Below are 17,362 nucleotides of genomic sequence, written 5' to 3'. Positions count from 1 at the left end.
TCATACATCGCATCAGGGGTTCTCTACTCCAACATTTAAAAGCCCCAAAAAGGTGATGTCATGCCTGTAAATGGGGGTTACTTGAGGTCTGGAGTTGAGAACTACTGACTTACATTATTAAGCCACTGTATTGGCACACAAGTGCCTGCCCGATTCATACCTCCAGTATCTCACCCTGCCTGGGCATAGTGCTCCCCATCCCATCCATACCCTATATTACATTATCTTGCAGCAGCACATAACTGGTGAGAAGTGTGCTATGGCTATGGTAATATAGAAATTGAACACTGAGCTTAACTAGATTTTGTTGTGGCATGCTGACAGCAAAATGTAGCCAACCTAATACATGGTATGAAGAGGACAGGGATGAGCTGTGTGCAGCTAAAGGATACAGTACAGGAACAGTAGACCTTGCCACAAACAGATTCTGTGCCATCACCTACCTTCGTGCCATTGCCCCTTCTATGCCATCACAAGGCTCCACATGCTATTTCTATATTATCAGATCTTTCCACATGCCCCTTCTATGCCATCACACCCCTTCTCATACTACCCTCAAATCACCCCTGGCTTGCAGGCTCATTATGCCATGAGCGATGATGTCACGCAGTGTGACATCATCACACTCAGCACCAGCATTTTGGCGACTGAGACCAATAGAGGGAGGGAGGAAGAGGCAGAGCCACTAGTTGCACTTTTAATAGCAGCAGGTGCTGACAGATCAGTTAGCACTGATGTGGTGACTGCATCTGCTGCCACCTGTCAAGCAGAGCCGGCCCAATGCTTGCAATGAATGCCCCTTGGAATAAGAAATGCCCAAGACATTTGCCTAGCTTGCCTATGCCTAGGGCTGGCTCTGTTTCTATGCAATCAGACCACTCCACATGCCCCTTCTATGTCATCAGACCCCTCCACATGCCCCTTCTATGTCATCAGACCCCTCCACATGCCCCCTCTGTCATCAGACCCCTCCACATGCCTCTTCTATGTCATCAGACCCCTCCACATGCCCCGTCTATGCAATTAGACCCCTCCACATGCCCCTTCTGTCATCAGACCCCTCCACATGCCCCTTCTATGTCATCAGACCCCTCCACATGCCCCTTCTATGTCATCAGACCCCTCCGCATGCCCCCTCTGTCATCAGACCCCTCCACATGCCTCTTCGATGTCATCAGACCCCTCCACATGCGACGTCTATGCAATTAGACCCCTCCACATGTCCCTTCTATGTCATCAGACCCCTCCACATGCCCCTTCTATGTCATCAGACCCCTCCACATGCCCCTTCTATGTCACCAGACCCCTCCACATGCCATTAGATGCCTCCATATGCCCCTTCTATGTCATCAGACCCCTCCACATGCCTCTTACATGCCATCAGACCCCTCCACATGCCCCTTCTATGTCATCAGACTCCTCTTCATGCCCATTCTATGTCATCAGACCCCTCCACATGCCCCTTCTACACCATCACACCCTCCATACATTCCATAATATCACCATATTTCCTCCCATATGGCATATAAGGGGCCAATTAATGTATCTGGAGGCTTATGGGAATGCATTGATTACACTGTGAAAATAGAGTAACCACAAGAGAAATGACTGATTTCTCTGAAGTATCCTTATAACTTAATTAGGAGGCAGCTGAAGAAAGAGGTTATCACTGATTTAAGAAGGTTTATCATCTTATTGCTGTTGCCATCTCGGAATGGTGGTAGCACCGGTCAGTAGCAGGGAAAAAGTTTTAGATAATCAAAGCATATCCTTTAAAAATTGATACTTGTTTAACTTATTTCCAGCCTTCTCACATCATTTTCTGTAACTTTTTTTGTGAAGAGTTTTGGTGAAAGTGGCATTGGAAGATCAAGTACAGGCTAAAAGGCCATTGTTCTTATGTGACTTGGCAAAATGGTTAAGGCGTGCCAATTTGTCTGCACCTGCTGAACAAAGCAGTAAGTTTAGTCTCACAGCTTCCTAGCCAGCACCACTGGCAATCTGAGGATTTTTTGACTGAAAATGTTTAACAGTAAATAGCTGTGTCAGAGCATTGGGCCTTATTCAGAGAGATGTATGAACACCATCATGCTACGTATAGCTCTGATGTTTTTGAGTCTATGATAGCTTGCAATCCCCCTTACAGGCAGCATGTCACCCCCGTTTAGTAAGTGTTCCGAGCCCAGGGTCTGTGTCATCAGTGTCAGACTTTCTGTATGCAGCAGAGTTTCAGCCTGCCCAGATGGCTGAGGGCCGGGAACATGATGGTGATCCAATGCTGAGTTTTCAGATGCAGAACTGAGATATGCGATGATGGCAAGAGGCCTTTATTTCCTACAGCACAGGTGGTTAAATAAAACTGGATGAAGTACTAACAGCAACAGACTGGACTGCCAATCGGCCCTGGCATTTGTGCATGCGCGCAACCTGTGTCACGTGTGTGCACCGCTCATACATGCGCTGCCTCTCCTGGCTTGCAGGAAAGAGAAGAATAGCGACGTGTGATGCCCCCCTCTCTCCTGGACCTCAGCGAGGTGCCCAGAGAGCTGCCGAACCCACCGCGAGTCCAGCCGCTTCTCTCTACAAGAAGAAATCAACCCACCTGGCCATTTGCCAGAAGTCCAGTCTGGCCTTGAGTACTAATAAAGTCACCTGGCTAAGCATGGATATACTTGGCCTCTGGCGGTGCCTTGAGTTAGTATTTGGGAACCTCTTTGGTAGAGTGATACCTTTGTTTACTATTTGCAATTTACTATTTAAAATGCTTCTTAAACATTTTACAAGGAATCGGACTAAAGGGGTCTGTGTGCTAATCCTGGAATTACCTCAGCTCAGCGGAAATGTCTGTTATCTGTGGAGACACGGTAATGCAAGACCCCCCCCCCCCTCACATGATGTGTATGGGGAAGATGACTATTGTTTATTTAAAATTAGTGGTATAAATACTGTCCTCAGAATGTCATTGCCACTTCAGCATTGTGACGAGGAAGAGAGGTGAAAGAAAAAAGCTTTACAGTATTACTAATACATTTTTACCATTGTTAGATAAAATAAATACTAGGATCCCAAGGCGGGGTAGTAGGGAATGTATAAAGTGGTCATAAAATAATAATAATAAAAATGGGGTTAATCACTGCTGCTCCATATTTATTAAAACAGTCCGTGGAGAAATCAGATTTCTCCAGTGGTGCCTTTGATAGTGATGCCTAAGATAACACCGGTGCAAAGCCCAATGGCAAATCCCAAAGTGCAATGGCAACTTATCACGCGCTGATAGGCTGAGCCTTTGTTGCTTATCAAGTAACACATTAGTAAAGTGGTTCCCAAACTGTGTGCCGTGGCTCCCATGGGTGCCGCGGAGCACTTGCAGGGGTGCCTCGGTTTGGTGGTCCAGGACCAATTCCAGTTATTTATGGTCAATGTAATAATGAAAATTAGTACTTGTGACTTCCAAATATAAAACATGTGGATAAATAGAAGTAAATCATCTTCCTCATTACATAACTGGACCTAAGGATAACATGTAAGCCTAATTTATTTCATTATCTTATTTTTTCCCCTGAAATTCCCAGTAACAAATGTTTTTCCTAGGGGTGCCATGAATTAAAAAAGTTTGGGAAACACTGCGTTTCCCAAACAAAAGTAACTGGGGTAGGTCTACAGGGTCATTAGGTCGACACAAGCATTATGTCGACACGGGGACGGTTGACAGTCAAAAGGTTGACATGAGGTTTTTCACATGGTTTTTGTCCCAAATTTCGACACAGTCGACATGGACACTGAGAATGGAGTTATGAGTTTGAATATTTCCTAAGCCATCTTTGGGCATCCTAACTGCACATGCCTAATTTGGATATTTTCACATTTCGGGGTGCAGTCAGCATTCCAGCAATATACCGATGCTGCCATGCCGACTGCCTTCAAAAGACCATTGCTGAACTCCAAAATGAGCAGGATGCCAACGCTGGATCACCATCAGCCGTATTGGGATTGGTGAGCATGCGGGGTGGGTTAGGGTAAGGCTGGGCAGATGTACAGAGATATTTAGAACTGAGAGGCACCCCAAGGGGTCCCATATACTCACCTCACTAGCTGCTGCTAAGAACGCCTTACAGATGCTCCAAACAACAGTGAGGTGCACATGGTCCAGGGAGGCCTGCACCCATTCCTTAAATACTTACCTGTCTGCAGACCAGGGCTGTATTGTATGCGCCTCGGGGGCGTTTTACGCCAGAAGATGGCCCATGTACGTGAGGGCTCCCTTCTCTCTGGCAGCACCGTAGACTCTGTCTATGTGCCAGAGACTATGGCCCTTATTCTAGTTCACTCTTTCTGACAAAATCCTTCATAGATGGACAAAACCATGTGCACTGCAGGTGGGGCAGATGTAACATATGCAGAGAGAATTAGAATTGGGTGGAGTTTTACTTCAAAGTGAGATCTATATTGCAGTGTAAAAATAAAGCAGCCAGTAATTACCCTGCACAGAAACAAAATAACTCACCCAAATCTAATTCTCTCTGCACATTTTACATCTGCCCCCCTGCAGTGCACATGGTTTTGTCCATCTAAGAAGGAATTTATCAGAAAGAGTGAACTAGAATAATGCCCTATAGTGCATGCACAGGTCTCTGGGAACATGGCGTCCATGCCTTGTTCCTGGGGATATCACTAGTCTGCATATCACTGGGAAAATGGAAACAGCACCACAGTTATTTCTGTCTCCAGCCTCACTGTTGCCGGTATTCAGAGGGGTGAGTATAGTTTTATGGGTGTGGTGGGTATGGTGTGGGCCCCCAGAACCAGGGGCCCTTATGCATTACATGGCTTGCACCCATTATAGATATGCCAATTAGGTCCCTAAGCTCATATGCATATTAAAATAACTCCATACATACATTGTTATTCTTCTTCTTACATTGCAAACCCAAAATACAGAGCACAGGTATAAAGCTTTGCTCACCACTGGTCGGAATCTAATGGTAATATCACATTAGGGAAGATGAATATTTAGGATTTATAAATATTCGGCTGCATTATTGGGTCATTGTTATGGTGCACTCCTTATCTGCAAACCTGACCATTTATAAAACAAACATTCGCTATATGGAAAATATTTATTATTAGAGCCATCAACAAAGTTCTACCCACTGATATTGTTTTGAAGTTTGTGTCAATGCATTTTGTTTCCTCTTCATTCTTTTCATCCCCCCAAAGAAACAAAATGCTAAAACAAATAAGAAATCCCTATGCACAAAAGGGTACGGATCATCCGATAGGCAGAATGGGGGTCAACAAGCATTAGGGCGACACCATTAGGTCAATATGCATTTAGGTCGACATGCATTAAGGTTGACATGACTATACGGCGACATGGGTTAGGTCGACAGGGTAATTAGTTCGACACAAGCATTAGGTCGACATGAGGTTTTTCACATGTTATTTGTCCCAAATCTCGACACAGTTGACATGGACACTGAAACGTAGCACCGCGACCCCTTGGGCATATTGCCTCGCTACGCTTGTCACACTATTTTATTCTCCCACCACACCCTAGTGGATGGTAGGGCATGAAATACCGCCTGTCGGCACATGTCGGGTAAATAAATAAAATAAAAAAAAACATGTTGACATTTGACTGTTGACCTTCCCCATGTCATACTAATGCTTGTGTCAACCTAATGACCCTGTCGACCTTATGCTTGTAGACCTAGTGACCATATGCCGCACAGAATACAGTACTTCTGGCAGGAGAGAGGAACAGAGCTAAACACTATAGAGATCGCTGATGCCCTCTGGTGGGCACAGAATAGTTAGGTTCTCAGAAAAAGCAAAATAGTGCTTTCTAGTTTAGGATATATATATATATATATATATATATATATATATATATATATATATATATATATATATATATATATATATCCAAAAGAGCAGCACTCAGGAGGCAGTAGGTATAGTGAAAAAGACAAGTCTGTATTAAAACACTAAGTAGGTGATTGTACCAAATGACACCATACACCGTGTTTGACGTACATCAGCACAGTCACAAACATCCAGGCAATCACATATGAAACATATATAAATGCAATGTATTTTATATGGATTTTGACTAGTTTCAACATTAAAAAGCACATTTGAAACAGGAATGTGCGCATAGCCTTAGAGAGGCATCATAAATCCTTATGTTATCTTGCCTACTATTCGCAAGGCCAAGGGGGCAGGCCAGGGTAAGTGTTTGAGAGAGCTTGCAGTCATTTCCCATCACAGATGTATGGTATGATCATCTCCATTGGAGAAGCGTTATGTTGTATATGGGTGCTGGATGACGGCCCAACAGTCTAGATCCCGACAGACACTATATCAACATCAAAATCCCGAATGTTGAAATGTATGACAGTCGGGATCCCAATTGACAGGGGCTATTCTTTCTCATGGGGGTCCACGGCCCCCATAGCGGGAGAATAGAACCTGTGGCGAGCACAGTGCTCCAGTGAGCCCGCAAGGGTATTCTTTGCGCTTGCCCTCCTGTTGGAGTACCAGCGGTCCGGTCGTCACACCACAATGATTCTATCCTATATAAGTTATACACAAAGCTTCCTTTGTGAAGGAAGCCAGGTGTACACAGAACCTTCTTTTGTATACTTTTTAATTCTTATAACTACTCTAGTTCCAACAACAGGTAGAAACCATAAACCAAACTACACAAACATGCATCTCTGTGCTTATCCCAAAATATCTCCCAACGCTCTTCCCTCTTCCTATGGAAATCGGCTTTATTGGCCAGGTATACTTGCATATACTAGGAATTAGATTTGGATTGCTGTGCAACAGCCGGGGTGGGAACAAGTAACGATGACAGTACAGATATGCATTAGACGTATCCTGATGAGGGACACGGACATGGGGAACGTATATTTACTGAGCTGTGCGGTAATCTACGTCTCTCATCCACACTCATTACTTGCTCCCACTCATGAATGTAGGTCTTTGTTCGAGCTGCACCACTTCATAAGTACAGAGTTGTCGATTTCTGCTCATGCATGCTAGCCGCTGATGGTCAGTAAGTGGAGTGCCAAGTGCCCCCTAAGCTCTAGATCTGCCTAGGCAGAGGTTGCCCAGGATGGCCCTCAAAGACCACTAGCAGGACATATTTTGCAATGCGTCGGATATTAATACATCTGTACATCAGCCATAAGGGGATGCATGACTAATGCTCAGAAGGTCCTCATCTGTAGTGTGGCCAGATCACATGGGTGCCCAGTAGCATGAAGCACAAATGACCAATACATAGGGGCTGGTTCAGACCTATTCGGTTGGGCTGCGAATTCTCGGCCCGTCTGATAATCAAATGACCGTGTATGCGCACAGTACGCTGTGCGCATGCATGAGCCGTCTGTATAATGGCAGCAAGCAAAAGCTAGCTGCGAGCAGGGGGAACATCACCCAAAGATTAATAATTTTCCCTGTGTGCACGGTTGCGTAAGCATTCGCAGCCGCCACAGGGGTGGGGAAGTCCGGGAGTAGGGGCCTGCGCAGTTTTGAAGGCTGTTGTCACTAGGTCATCGTTATGAATGGCTACATTAGGGTTACGCTTAGGGCTAGACACTACGGGGAAGCTAAAGGTGGCCATACATCAGAAAGATATTGTACCCAATCATACAATCTCAATTGATTGTATGGATTGTATGCAGATTATGTGCACATCTTATGTACACAATCATACAATCAATCAGCAGATGGATTGTATGACTGATTGTATGATGGATTGTATGCAGATTGTGTGCACATCTTATGTACACAATCATACAATCAATCAGCAGATGGATTGTATGACTGATTGTATGATGGATTGTATGCAGATTGTGTGCACATCTTAAGTTTTGGTTGCAGGATGGGGGGGGGGGGGTTAGGCTCTAGATTCTTAGGATAGGTATACTCACTGGTAAACTACTGCGTCCAATGACACCATCAGAAGCAGCACTGGGACACAGAAAATACAGCTTGTGCCACGGCAGCTGCAGTAAGTAGTAAGCCACTCTTGGACAATAGGGACAATAAAATAACATACTAACGTGGACATTTCACCATTGTCTATATCTATATTATGAATGTCAACATTATGGCCATGCCTACATTCACAGTGTTAACATTACATAGTATACATATGCAGACTAGATGGGCCAAATGGTTCTTATCTGCCATCAAATTCTATGTTTCTATGTTACATAATAGATGGAAACAATATTTACTTTCCATGCATCGATGTTTCATTTCATGGACAATATCTCACAGGCCTTTGTCACTGTTCTCCCAAAAAACTTTGACCTTAAGCTGCATATTGCGGATTGCATCTTCCCTATGGGAACCGGTGGCGTGGAAGCAGAGTAGTAGGTGGAAAAAGAGACTAGGGAGACCAATCCCTTTTCTGAATGCCGTGACTCAGGATTGAACAATGCTCAATACCAGGATTTCCACAATCCCAGAATATGAGGCACATGTTTGGGATCGGCACTTGGATGCATGTGATAGTACTATCAGCCTGAAATATACGAGTAACTGCAAAATGTTTCCACTGTACTGTACCATATTCCGTCTTGATTAGAGTGTAAATGAATAGGACATGCAGATACTGCCCATGTAAGTTACTTAGTAAATATGTATACATATTAAAAAATGTTAGATGTTGGCTTTTTTATTATTATATTAAATTGGCAATCATCAAATGAGGGCTTATAGCTAATCAACAAAAATAATACAATTAGGCAGGGGGGTGGCCATTATTGTTGTGCCTACGGGCACCCTCACCCCTAAATCTAGGATGGATGTAGGGAGTGTGTACTTACACTTACTATTAGGTGGGAAACCATAGAGAAACAGACAGCACCAGTGGCATTTCAAATGTAGCGCCGGCCAACAGCCAAATCGGAGCTGATGGGCTGGCAGCCAATCAAAACCACAGCTGCAGCCAAACCCAGGATTGGCCTTCATATAAGAGACTCAGGGGTAGATTTATTAAGTTTGGTGAAGTGATAAAGTGTCTGGTTTTTATCACCGGCCAATAAACTCCTACCTGTCATTTTTTAAACCAAGCCTGTAACTTCACAGGTAGGAGCTGATTGGCCGGTGATAAAAGCCAGACACTTTATCACTTCACCGAGCTTAATAAATCTGCCCCTCAGTTTCAATTTTCCTTTTGTCCATGGCTATAGATTCTAGAGGGGGTGATGTTCATCTAATATATACAGTATCATACAACCTTCCTCTATAATCACAAGGAGGACACGCAAGAACTGTAAGGGGGACTCAAATGTCATTGGGAACATACTGCCAAGCAGAAAGAGTCCTGCAGAACAACATCGCAGGCTTCATGCCAACACTGTCCAGCTGGCAAACAGATGAAACAAAGAATTTGATTTAAATTTGTAATGCTTCATGTTTAGATATTAGCAGAGTCTTCTCTTTGTGTGGCTGCAGATGGAAATGAAGCCGACAGTCTTGTTAATGTAGCACATATTCTTGCATTAAAGAACAACATCCATCATCTCAAACAAAATGAAATTAAAAACTTGGTCCATGTTGCTAAGAGCCAGAGCCAAATACCAGCTGGAGGGATGGCCCTTGGACCATTGCAATGTCCTTAATGGCTGTTTCGCTGAGGAAGCCAAAATGTAGTAATCACCTGTATGGGATTTCAATTTCGCTCTTGCATTAAAAGCTAGAACATGTGTAGTCTTAAAGTTAGGTATTTGTCATTAATTTAATGCAAGCTGTCACCACAATGTGTTGTGCTAGGAGAAGAGGCTTTAGCGATAACCTAACCCGAATGCCCTGACTAAGCATTTCCGAAGCGAATCACATTTATTAACACTGCTCGATGAGCCAGTAAAACACAGGGGACACATAAATAGGACGCTATGCCTTGCTAGCATAGCAGCTTTCTCCTATACCTACAAAGTTCTTTGGGCCAGATTCTCTAAGCTTTAAAAGTGATAAAATGGAGAGTGATAAACAGCCAGCCAATCAGCTCCTGCCTGCCATGTCACAGACTGTGTTTGAAAAATGTCAGCCAGCCAGGAGCTGATTGGCTGGCTGTTTATCACTCTCCATGTTATCACTTAACTTTTTTTTTTTCATCATGAATAGTTCAAGTTTTTATTCCATTTATGCATAGTAAACATAAATCATAGCTTAAAACAACAATTATATGGACGACAAGCATTAGGTCGACATGGGTTAGGTTGACAGGGTCATTAGGGTGAACATGGGGTTTCTCACTTTTTTTGAGCCGACATGTGCCGACAGGCGATATTTCATGCCCTACCATTCACTAAGGCGTGGTGGGAAAATAAAACAGTGTGCCAAGCATGGCGCGTGCAGGGGACGCGGTGCTACATTTCAGTGTCCATGTCGACTGTGTCAACATTTGGGACAAAAAAGTGAAAAAACCCATGTCGACCTCTTGACTCGTCGACTTTCCCCATGTGGACCTAAGGCTTTTCAACCTTAAGACCCTGACGACCTAACCCATGTTGACCTTCAGTCATGTCGACGTTCCGTCATGTCGACCTAGTTGCTGTCTATCCAATGATCCATACATTAAATGGTAAAGGATACAGAAAGGGGAAAAATACGGCAGGGAGGGGTGATTGGGAATTACATATCAAAAATGGTATAAAGACTGATAAACAAAATATAAATGTGGCACTCTGGAGATATTTATTTCATTTTTTTGCGCCAGAGAATAAAGAATTGGTCGTCCCATACATTATTTAGGTAAATATGCAGCCTATTTTTTTCCAACATTAACTTAAAACCACAAAAGTAGAAACATTAAAGAAGTCGCGATTGAAAAACAAAAAAAAGACGTATTAGATCTTTTCTTAGCAGAAACCTGCACCTGGCCAGTATTCTATTGTATTACTGGGGCAGGTGTATTAAGCCTTAACAAGAGATAAATGCAAGGGTGATAAGGAGAGATAAATGTCCAGCCAATCACATCGTAACTGCCATGTTACAGGCTGTCAGTAAGGAGCTGATTGGCTGGATGTTTATCTCTCTTTATCACCCTTGCATTTATCTCTTGTTAAGGCTTAATACATCTGCCCCACAGTTTGTTATTCGCTGTTAGGGGCAAAAAAAAAATTCTTTAATTCAATAAAAACAGCTTTGATTTTCATTTCTTCTAAACTATGCCAAATTACCTCATTAGCATATATGGACTATGGGTGCCGGATAGCTGACATACTGTACAGTCTGGATCCCAACAGTCATTACCCCGACACACGGCCACCAGTTATTCTCTCTCATGGGTGTCCACGACCCCCATAGAGGGAGAATAGAATACGCCACTGTGCCTGCAGCATGGCGAGCCCGCAAGGGGCTTCGTTGCGCTCCCCCCGCTGTCTGAGTCCGGGCCGTTGGGATCCCGACTGTCGGGGTCATATACTACAGTCATGGACTATTGCATGTAATTGGATGGGCGTTTGGGTCCATTTTTTTTTAATACATCCCTATCCATGAATAAGTTTGATTAATGTACTTGTGATGGAACAAGCCTCTGACGCTGCTTTTTCCTGTGTAGGGAAAGCCGGCCCAATATTTTAATAATGTATTAATATAAATATTTTAGCATTTGTTCTTCGTACTAAAAACTATTATTTAGGTGACCGATTGGGATATAGAGTGTGACGGAAAGGGACATATGCAACATATTTTTGTTATGTTTTGTTTGTTATCACAGGGGTAAAGCTTCTAAAAATGAAGAGGTTGCCCCTAGCAACCAGATTATTCCTTCTTTTTCTATGATGCAATCATTTTTAGAAGCTTTAGAAAATGGACCCCACACAGTTACTCATTTCATATTTATCAGTAGTAAATTTATATTGAGTCATAACAAACCTTTAAAGCCCCCATGAAATATTGCTATTTGCGTGCCTTTGTTTCCAATAGTAACTAGCTTCATTAGGATTATCCTAAAGCTGTGTACACAAGGGCAAAAATCGCTGGCCGTATGGTCGCTGAGCGACCATATTGCCAGCGATTGGAGCGTGCACCGGCGATAAATCGCTGGGTGAGCGCTCCCGTTTTCAGCCCCCTAATGGTCGCTGGCCGGAAGAGCATGCTCCTCCGACCAGCGACATCCCCTGCCTCGTCATTTTCATCTGCGACCATCTCTGGTCACTGATGAAAACGGGACACTGAGCAATATATTGCCAGCGATCAAAATGCTCCGTATCTGTGTACACAGCATTACAGAAATACTCCTGTTTCCACAGATCTAATCTAGATTGTAAGCTCCCTAGAGCAGGGCCCTCTTCCCTCCTGTTCTCACAGCACTCCTTGCATTTCAAAAGGGCATTACTCACCTACAATCTATACCTGCACCAATTCTCACTCACTTCCCTATATCTCAGCTGTATTGTGTACTAAGAATTGTGCTTTAATAGTGTCATGTCTAGTTCTGTGTACCCTGTACTGTTCTAATGTGTTCTATATGTACGGCACTGCGTACCACTTGTGGCGCCTTATAATAAAAAATATAATAATAATAAATAATGTTTTTACACCAAAGGACCTTATTCAGACCTGCTCGCTGGGCTGCAAGCAGGTAAATACCGCCCCGCCGGGCTCCCTCCCCCCAAGTGCACGGCTGCGAATGCAGGGGAAAAATCACTCAGCGTTGAATGCTTTTCCTGCCGCGAAGGCCGTTGGGGAGAAGGAGGCCGCTACTTACTTTTTCATTCCCTTTTATAGACAATCCCCAATGACAATTTTATTTATAAATCCACCATTACATCATAATGAAAGAAACCATTGCAAATATTCTCAAATTTTGTCCAATATTTTATTTCTTTATAAACATACATGTACTATAAAAGCTGATGCATCAAGAATGCTTTCCAATGAACACCCATCTGACCAGGGTGATACGATTTGAATGGAACACTGGAACCCAACAGTACAATGTCCCCACATTAAGGCAATATGTACCACACAATGAACACAGATTAGCACAGAATTGCTCATCTCGGATAGATTAAAAACCGACAAAACAAGAACACACGCAGCGGCTAGGTGTAAGGTTGTTCTATTGAAGAATCCATCCACATGTTGGTAATATTAATAAAATAAAATACTCAGCAAGACCATCAGTACAGAGAGGGTGGAAATGTTTTATTCAGAAGACTGCACACCGATACACTTGGTTAGGAAAATATACAATGCAATCACACGCTAGCCCCTTATTTGGTAAGCCTGTCGGTAAATGTACATTTAATTGCCGTGTTGAGTATAGAGGTGATGAGACTGTTTCTTAGGCAACCAGGTGGTGAACTATTCCTATTGGCAGTTCAATACGAGTCATCCAAGAGACTGCAATGCAATACAGACATTGACATATCCAGGTAGCTGGTTAGAAGACTACTACAGTCCATCAATGTTGTGCTGACACAAAGCTTCAAAAGTAATAAAATGGAGAGGAGTAAACAACCAACCAATCAGCTCCTGTCTGACATTTTTCAAACACAGTCTGTGACATGACAGGCAGGAGCTGATTGGCTGGCTGTTTATCACTCTCCATTTTATCACTTTTGAAGCTTGATACACCTGGCCCAGAAGCTCTTCTTTTATACAAGCCGCTCTGTATGTACTTTTCATTGGAAATAATAAATCCGGTAAAAAAATAAGATGGGTCAGTGAAGCAACAAACAGGATTTTCTTTCAGTACAGGATTAAAATAACACTATTCTCAGGTTTATATTGTGCATGTTATGTGCGGTGCTGGCATAAGGTGTAAAGTATTTGCAGACACCATGCAACGTGTAAACATCAGTCATGGGATAGGGACCATGCAAGCAGTCGGCAAGGTCTACAAAAAAAAAAAACACGCAAAAATTTATTTTTTTATTTTTTATTAATATATTTCGGCCTTTGAGTGCTAGGAACAGCACAGGCTCCGCCCTCTCTGCGTCTGTTACCACAGCGATATTGCCTCTGCAGCAACTGCGGTTGTGTGAAACAGCTTTTGTTTTTAAGGCACCTTTTGATGTTGTAATGTCTACTGGACGCTGCAGATGTAACACAACCATATGTGCTCAATAAACGGTAAAGGGGCCCAGATCTAGTGAATAGTAAACACATGCAAAACAAACCATTGCTGAAATAAATAGCTCTTTCTAGCTTAAAAAGACATGTTATTGCTTATACAACAGCAAAATGAATATATTTTATTACTTTTACAGGAAATGAAAAACTGTGCCAGGACACAAACTCTGTCACACACTAATAGGGCACCTTGCAAAGAAAGGTGTCTGTTAGCCGCTTGTGAACATAGGGTATATTCAGTCCAGGGGGTGGGTATTCAGTCTGCAGGGTGCCAGGCACTGAGACACTGAGCCAGGGGCCAGTCTGTTGGGTGCCAGGCACTGAGACCGACCCAGGGGGTGGGTATTCAGTCTGCAGGGTGCCAGGCTTTTAGAGACTGATCCGGGGGACGGAACACTGTGGATCCTGCTGATACATCACTGACTTGTCAGAAGCTAGCAATGAGCATCAGCAAAATCGCAGGTTTCCTGCAACAATCACTTATTTCGCACTCAGTGCGGCAGGCCATGCCAATAATTCCTTTAGATCACAGTAAGGAGAACTGCAAAGTCTAGCCGATATCTCACAGTCAGCATAAAACACATCTGAAAAACCTTTTCCAGAAATGAATAGTAAAAATAATAATCTGCAGCTCTCATTGCTTTACACCCCGAGTTACTGGTTAGATGCAGATTATAAATCACATCTGTCATATTGGTAACCTTCCATATCGTTAATAGTGCACTTGTTAATTAAAAGAAGTTGGCTATGCTCTACAAACACATTCTCAAAAGTGTTATGCAAAGCACAAGAGTCTTGTTTCAGACAACCAAGAACGCTAGAGAAAGAAAGTTTTCCTTGTGCCAAACTCAACGCTCAGTGAAAATACTCCAATAATTATAACGAATAACCACTGAGTATTTTTCAGTATGATGGCGCCACCTTGTGTCGCAATAGAGAAATGCAGTTGTATCCTACCGAACACTGTGGGAAGCACCTGTGCCCATTTATGATGACATACAATACAGTCCTGGTCACAAAATGAATGCTGAAGCAACATTTCTGCAGAGAGTGGCACAGCAAGCGACCTTAGATGCCTACATCTAATGGCATCTGCGCTGTATATAGATTTTACACGTACGGATCTTTAGTCTTACCAAGTGCTGCAGTAGGTGACTAAATAGAGTATAAAAATATTCATCTTCTTCAAAGATCTGTCTGACAATCGCAAGAACAGGGAGGCATCTAAAACTGCCAATACCTTACAATCCCGGCTGTAGGCAGTGTCACCCTAGTACAATCCCCAGCTCCGCAGACACGGCTGCGTGCTAGCTGTAGATGTGTTTGCTGGTGTAATGGAACTTGTGCATAACATGGAGCCCTAGGATTAGCATTAGTATGAAATGCACCCTTAATGTTTATGTTAAACTAAAAAGAGGCACATCAGAGCATGCAGCAGTCGGCAAACCACTTGGACACGTCACCTAAAGCCTTCCCCTTGGGTAATGCTAAACCGGGGACAGGCCACGCTCTTCTTGGCAAATCATTAAAAAAAAAAAAAAACACCTCTGTGGTGTTTGATAGATAAAATCTACCAGATGCTTTTCACAGATGAATGTCTGTAAATCGTAAAACAATGTAGTAAACTAGCAAGCACCACACACAGGTTTCCTTTCTCAACGTGAGAGGAGCGTCAGGATCTCTGCAGGTAAAAGTGATTGTCTGGAGTCCACCCCTAGCGGAGAGCGACATCCTCTCCTGGGAAGGTTCTCATGGCAGATGGTGGAGTCACAACGGTGTAGGATGACCAGCGGCTGGACAAAGTGGGATAGAACGTTTATAATGAATAAACAGAGCAATAATAATATACACAAATAATAATAAATGGTGCATCTTTAGATAATGTGGGTAACAGCGGTCGTGGCCGGTTACGTCTGCAATGATTACTGAACTGTAAATCACAGTTCATGTCCTAGAAAACATTGACCGTGTTTGTTTTTCTTGTGATTATTGTTGTAGATTACGTGTCGTCATCTGGTTACTTATACGTAAAATAGAAAATATTAGGAGCAACTGTGTTACTGACCTAAAACTCCAAGCGGCAAGAAGGGGGACAGCTATTATTTTAGAAGATTCTTTGATATTAATCATTCATTCATTTGTGTACCCTGAATACTAAGCAAAGTGTGACGGGATTAGATTTGATATCTTTATACCGCTATAAAATCACTTGTGTACTTACAGCCATGTCACAGGTTATGGTATCCCGGGACTGACCTTGTATGAGACTGGGACCTGTCCACTAATGTGATTGTCCCAGTGATGATGGAACTGCGTGTGATCGGAGCAATGTCATGTTGTTAGAAGGGGAATGGAGGCAGTAGGGACCCGCGGCCTGAGGTTTGCTCCCTCCGCTAAGACAAGTGTTCTAGCGCTCTGGTATAGTTTATATGGAAGTAGGAATCAGAGAAATACTCACTTCTGGATCTTGCGTAACAATCATTACAGTTAAGAAGGCCATTACGGATCCTGACATCTGTTCCAGTAGTCGCGTCACCAAGCTGTCCCTTACAGATTCCACACTAGACAGAAGCAAGAGGATGATTACAATATAAACGTATATACTTAAATGGAGCTGAACTGTCCAGCCTTGTGAAGGGAGGGTGGGGGTAGAGCGTGGGGCAGCCTGTTCGCATGTTGGAACGCCCAGCGTTTCATGGGTGTTCGGTGTTCTCATGCTAATGAGGCCGTGACAGACATGCGGGGGGCAGGCAGCTGACATCACCGAATGTCAGCTGCCCCCCCACTTCCCCCCCGAGCATACACACATATGTAAGGTTGCTGAGAGCAACCTTGCATACGTGTGCACCTTCCACATCTTTCGATGGTCGGTGACCATCGAAAGATGTGAGAGGTTCCCAGTGGCATGCGAATGGATGTTTATGTACGTTTCGAACGTACGCTCCTTGCGGATGGTGGGCCGGCGTACCACCATCCGCAAGGCGGGATCTGGTTCCCTCGTAAGGATGTGAATTTCCATCCGAGCGAATGAACGAGAATAACCCCCTATGCTAGTTTTATAACTTCAAGTTAGGTTTGGAAGAGCCTCTGACCTTATTACACTTCAGAATAATAACAGTAATAATAAGCAGACACCAGTAAATCTGAAAGCATTTTCTGTATACGCCATGTTATCTGATTGACTACCACAGTATAATATATGACTGCAGGGGTACAGTAACCACGTCACCAATGCAAGTATAGAAAAATGTATAGG

The 17,362-nt window shown here is 43.4% G+C and overlaps 1 protein-coding gene across 6 annotated transcripts in view; it reads right to left on the bottom strand.

The window, feature by feature from the left end:
• Positions 1–13,155: 13,155 nt before the first annotated feature.
• LIMCH1 (LIM and calponin homology domains 1) overlaps positions 13,156–17,362 on the bottom strand; it is a 240,229-nt gene continuing 236,022 nt past the window's right edge. For all 6 annotated transcript variants that reach the window (XM_083165773.1, XM_083165775.1, XM_083165774.1 and 3 more), the window contains 2 exons: positions 16,565–16,667; positions 13,156–15,899 (listed from right to left, as the gene is read on the bottom strand). In XM_083165773.1, coding sequence (XP_083021899.1) covers positions 15,874–15,899; positions 16,565–16,667 — 129 coding nt within the window. In that variant the 3' untranslated portion in view covers positions 13,156–15,873. The remainder of the gene's footprint in view (positions 15,900–16,564; positions 16,668–17,362) is intronic.

This window comes from Crinia signifera, chromosome 1, assembly GCF_055691185.1.
Source record: "Crinia signifera chromosome 1, ASM5569118v1, whole genome shotgun sequence".
Taxonomy (NCBI): domain Eukaryota; kingdom Metazoa; phylum Chordata; class Amphibia; order Anura; family Myobatrachidae; genus Crinia; species Crinia signifera.
This window is presented reverse-complemented; position numbering and strand designations above follow the sequence as displayed.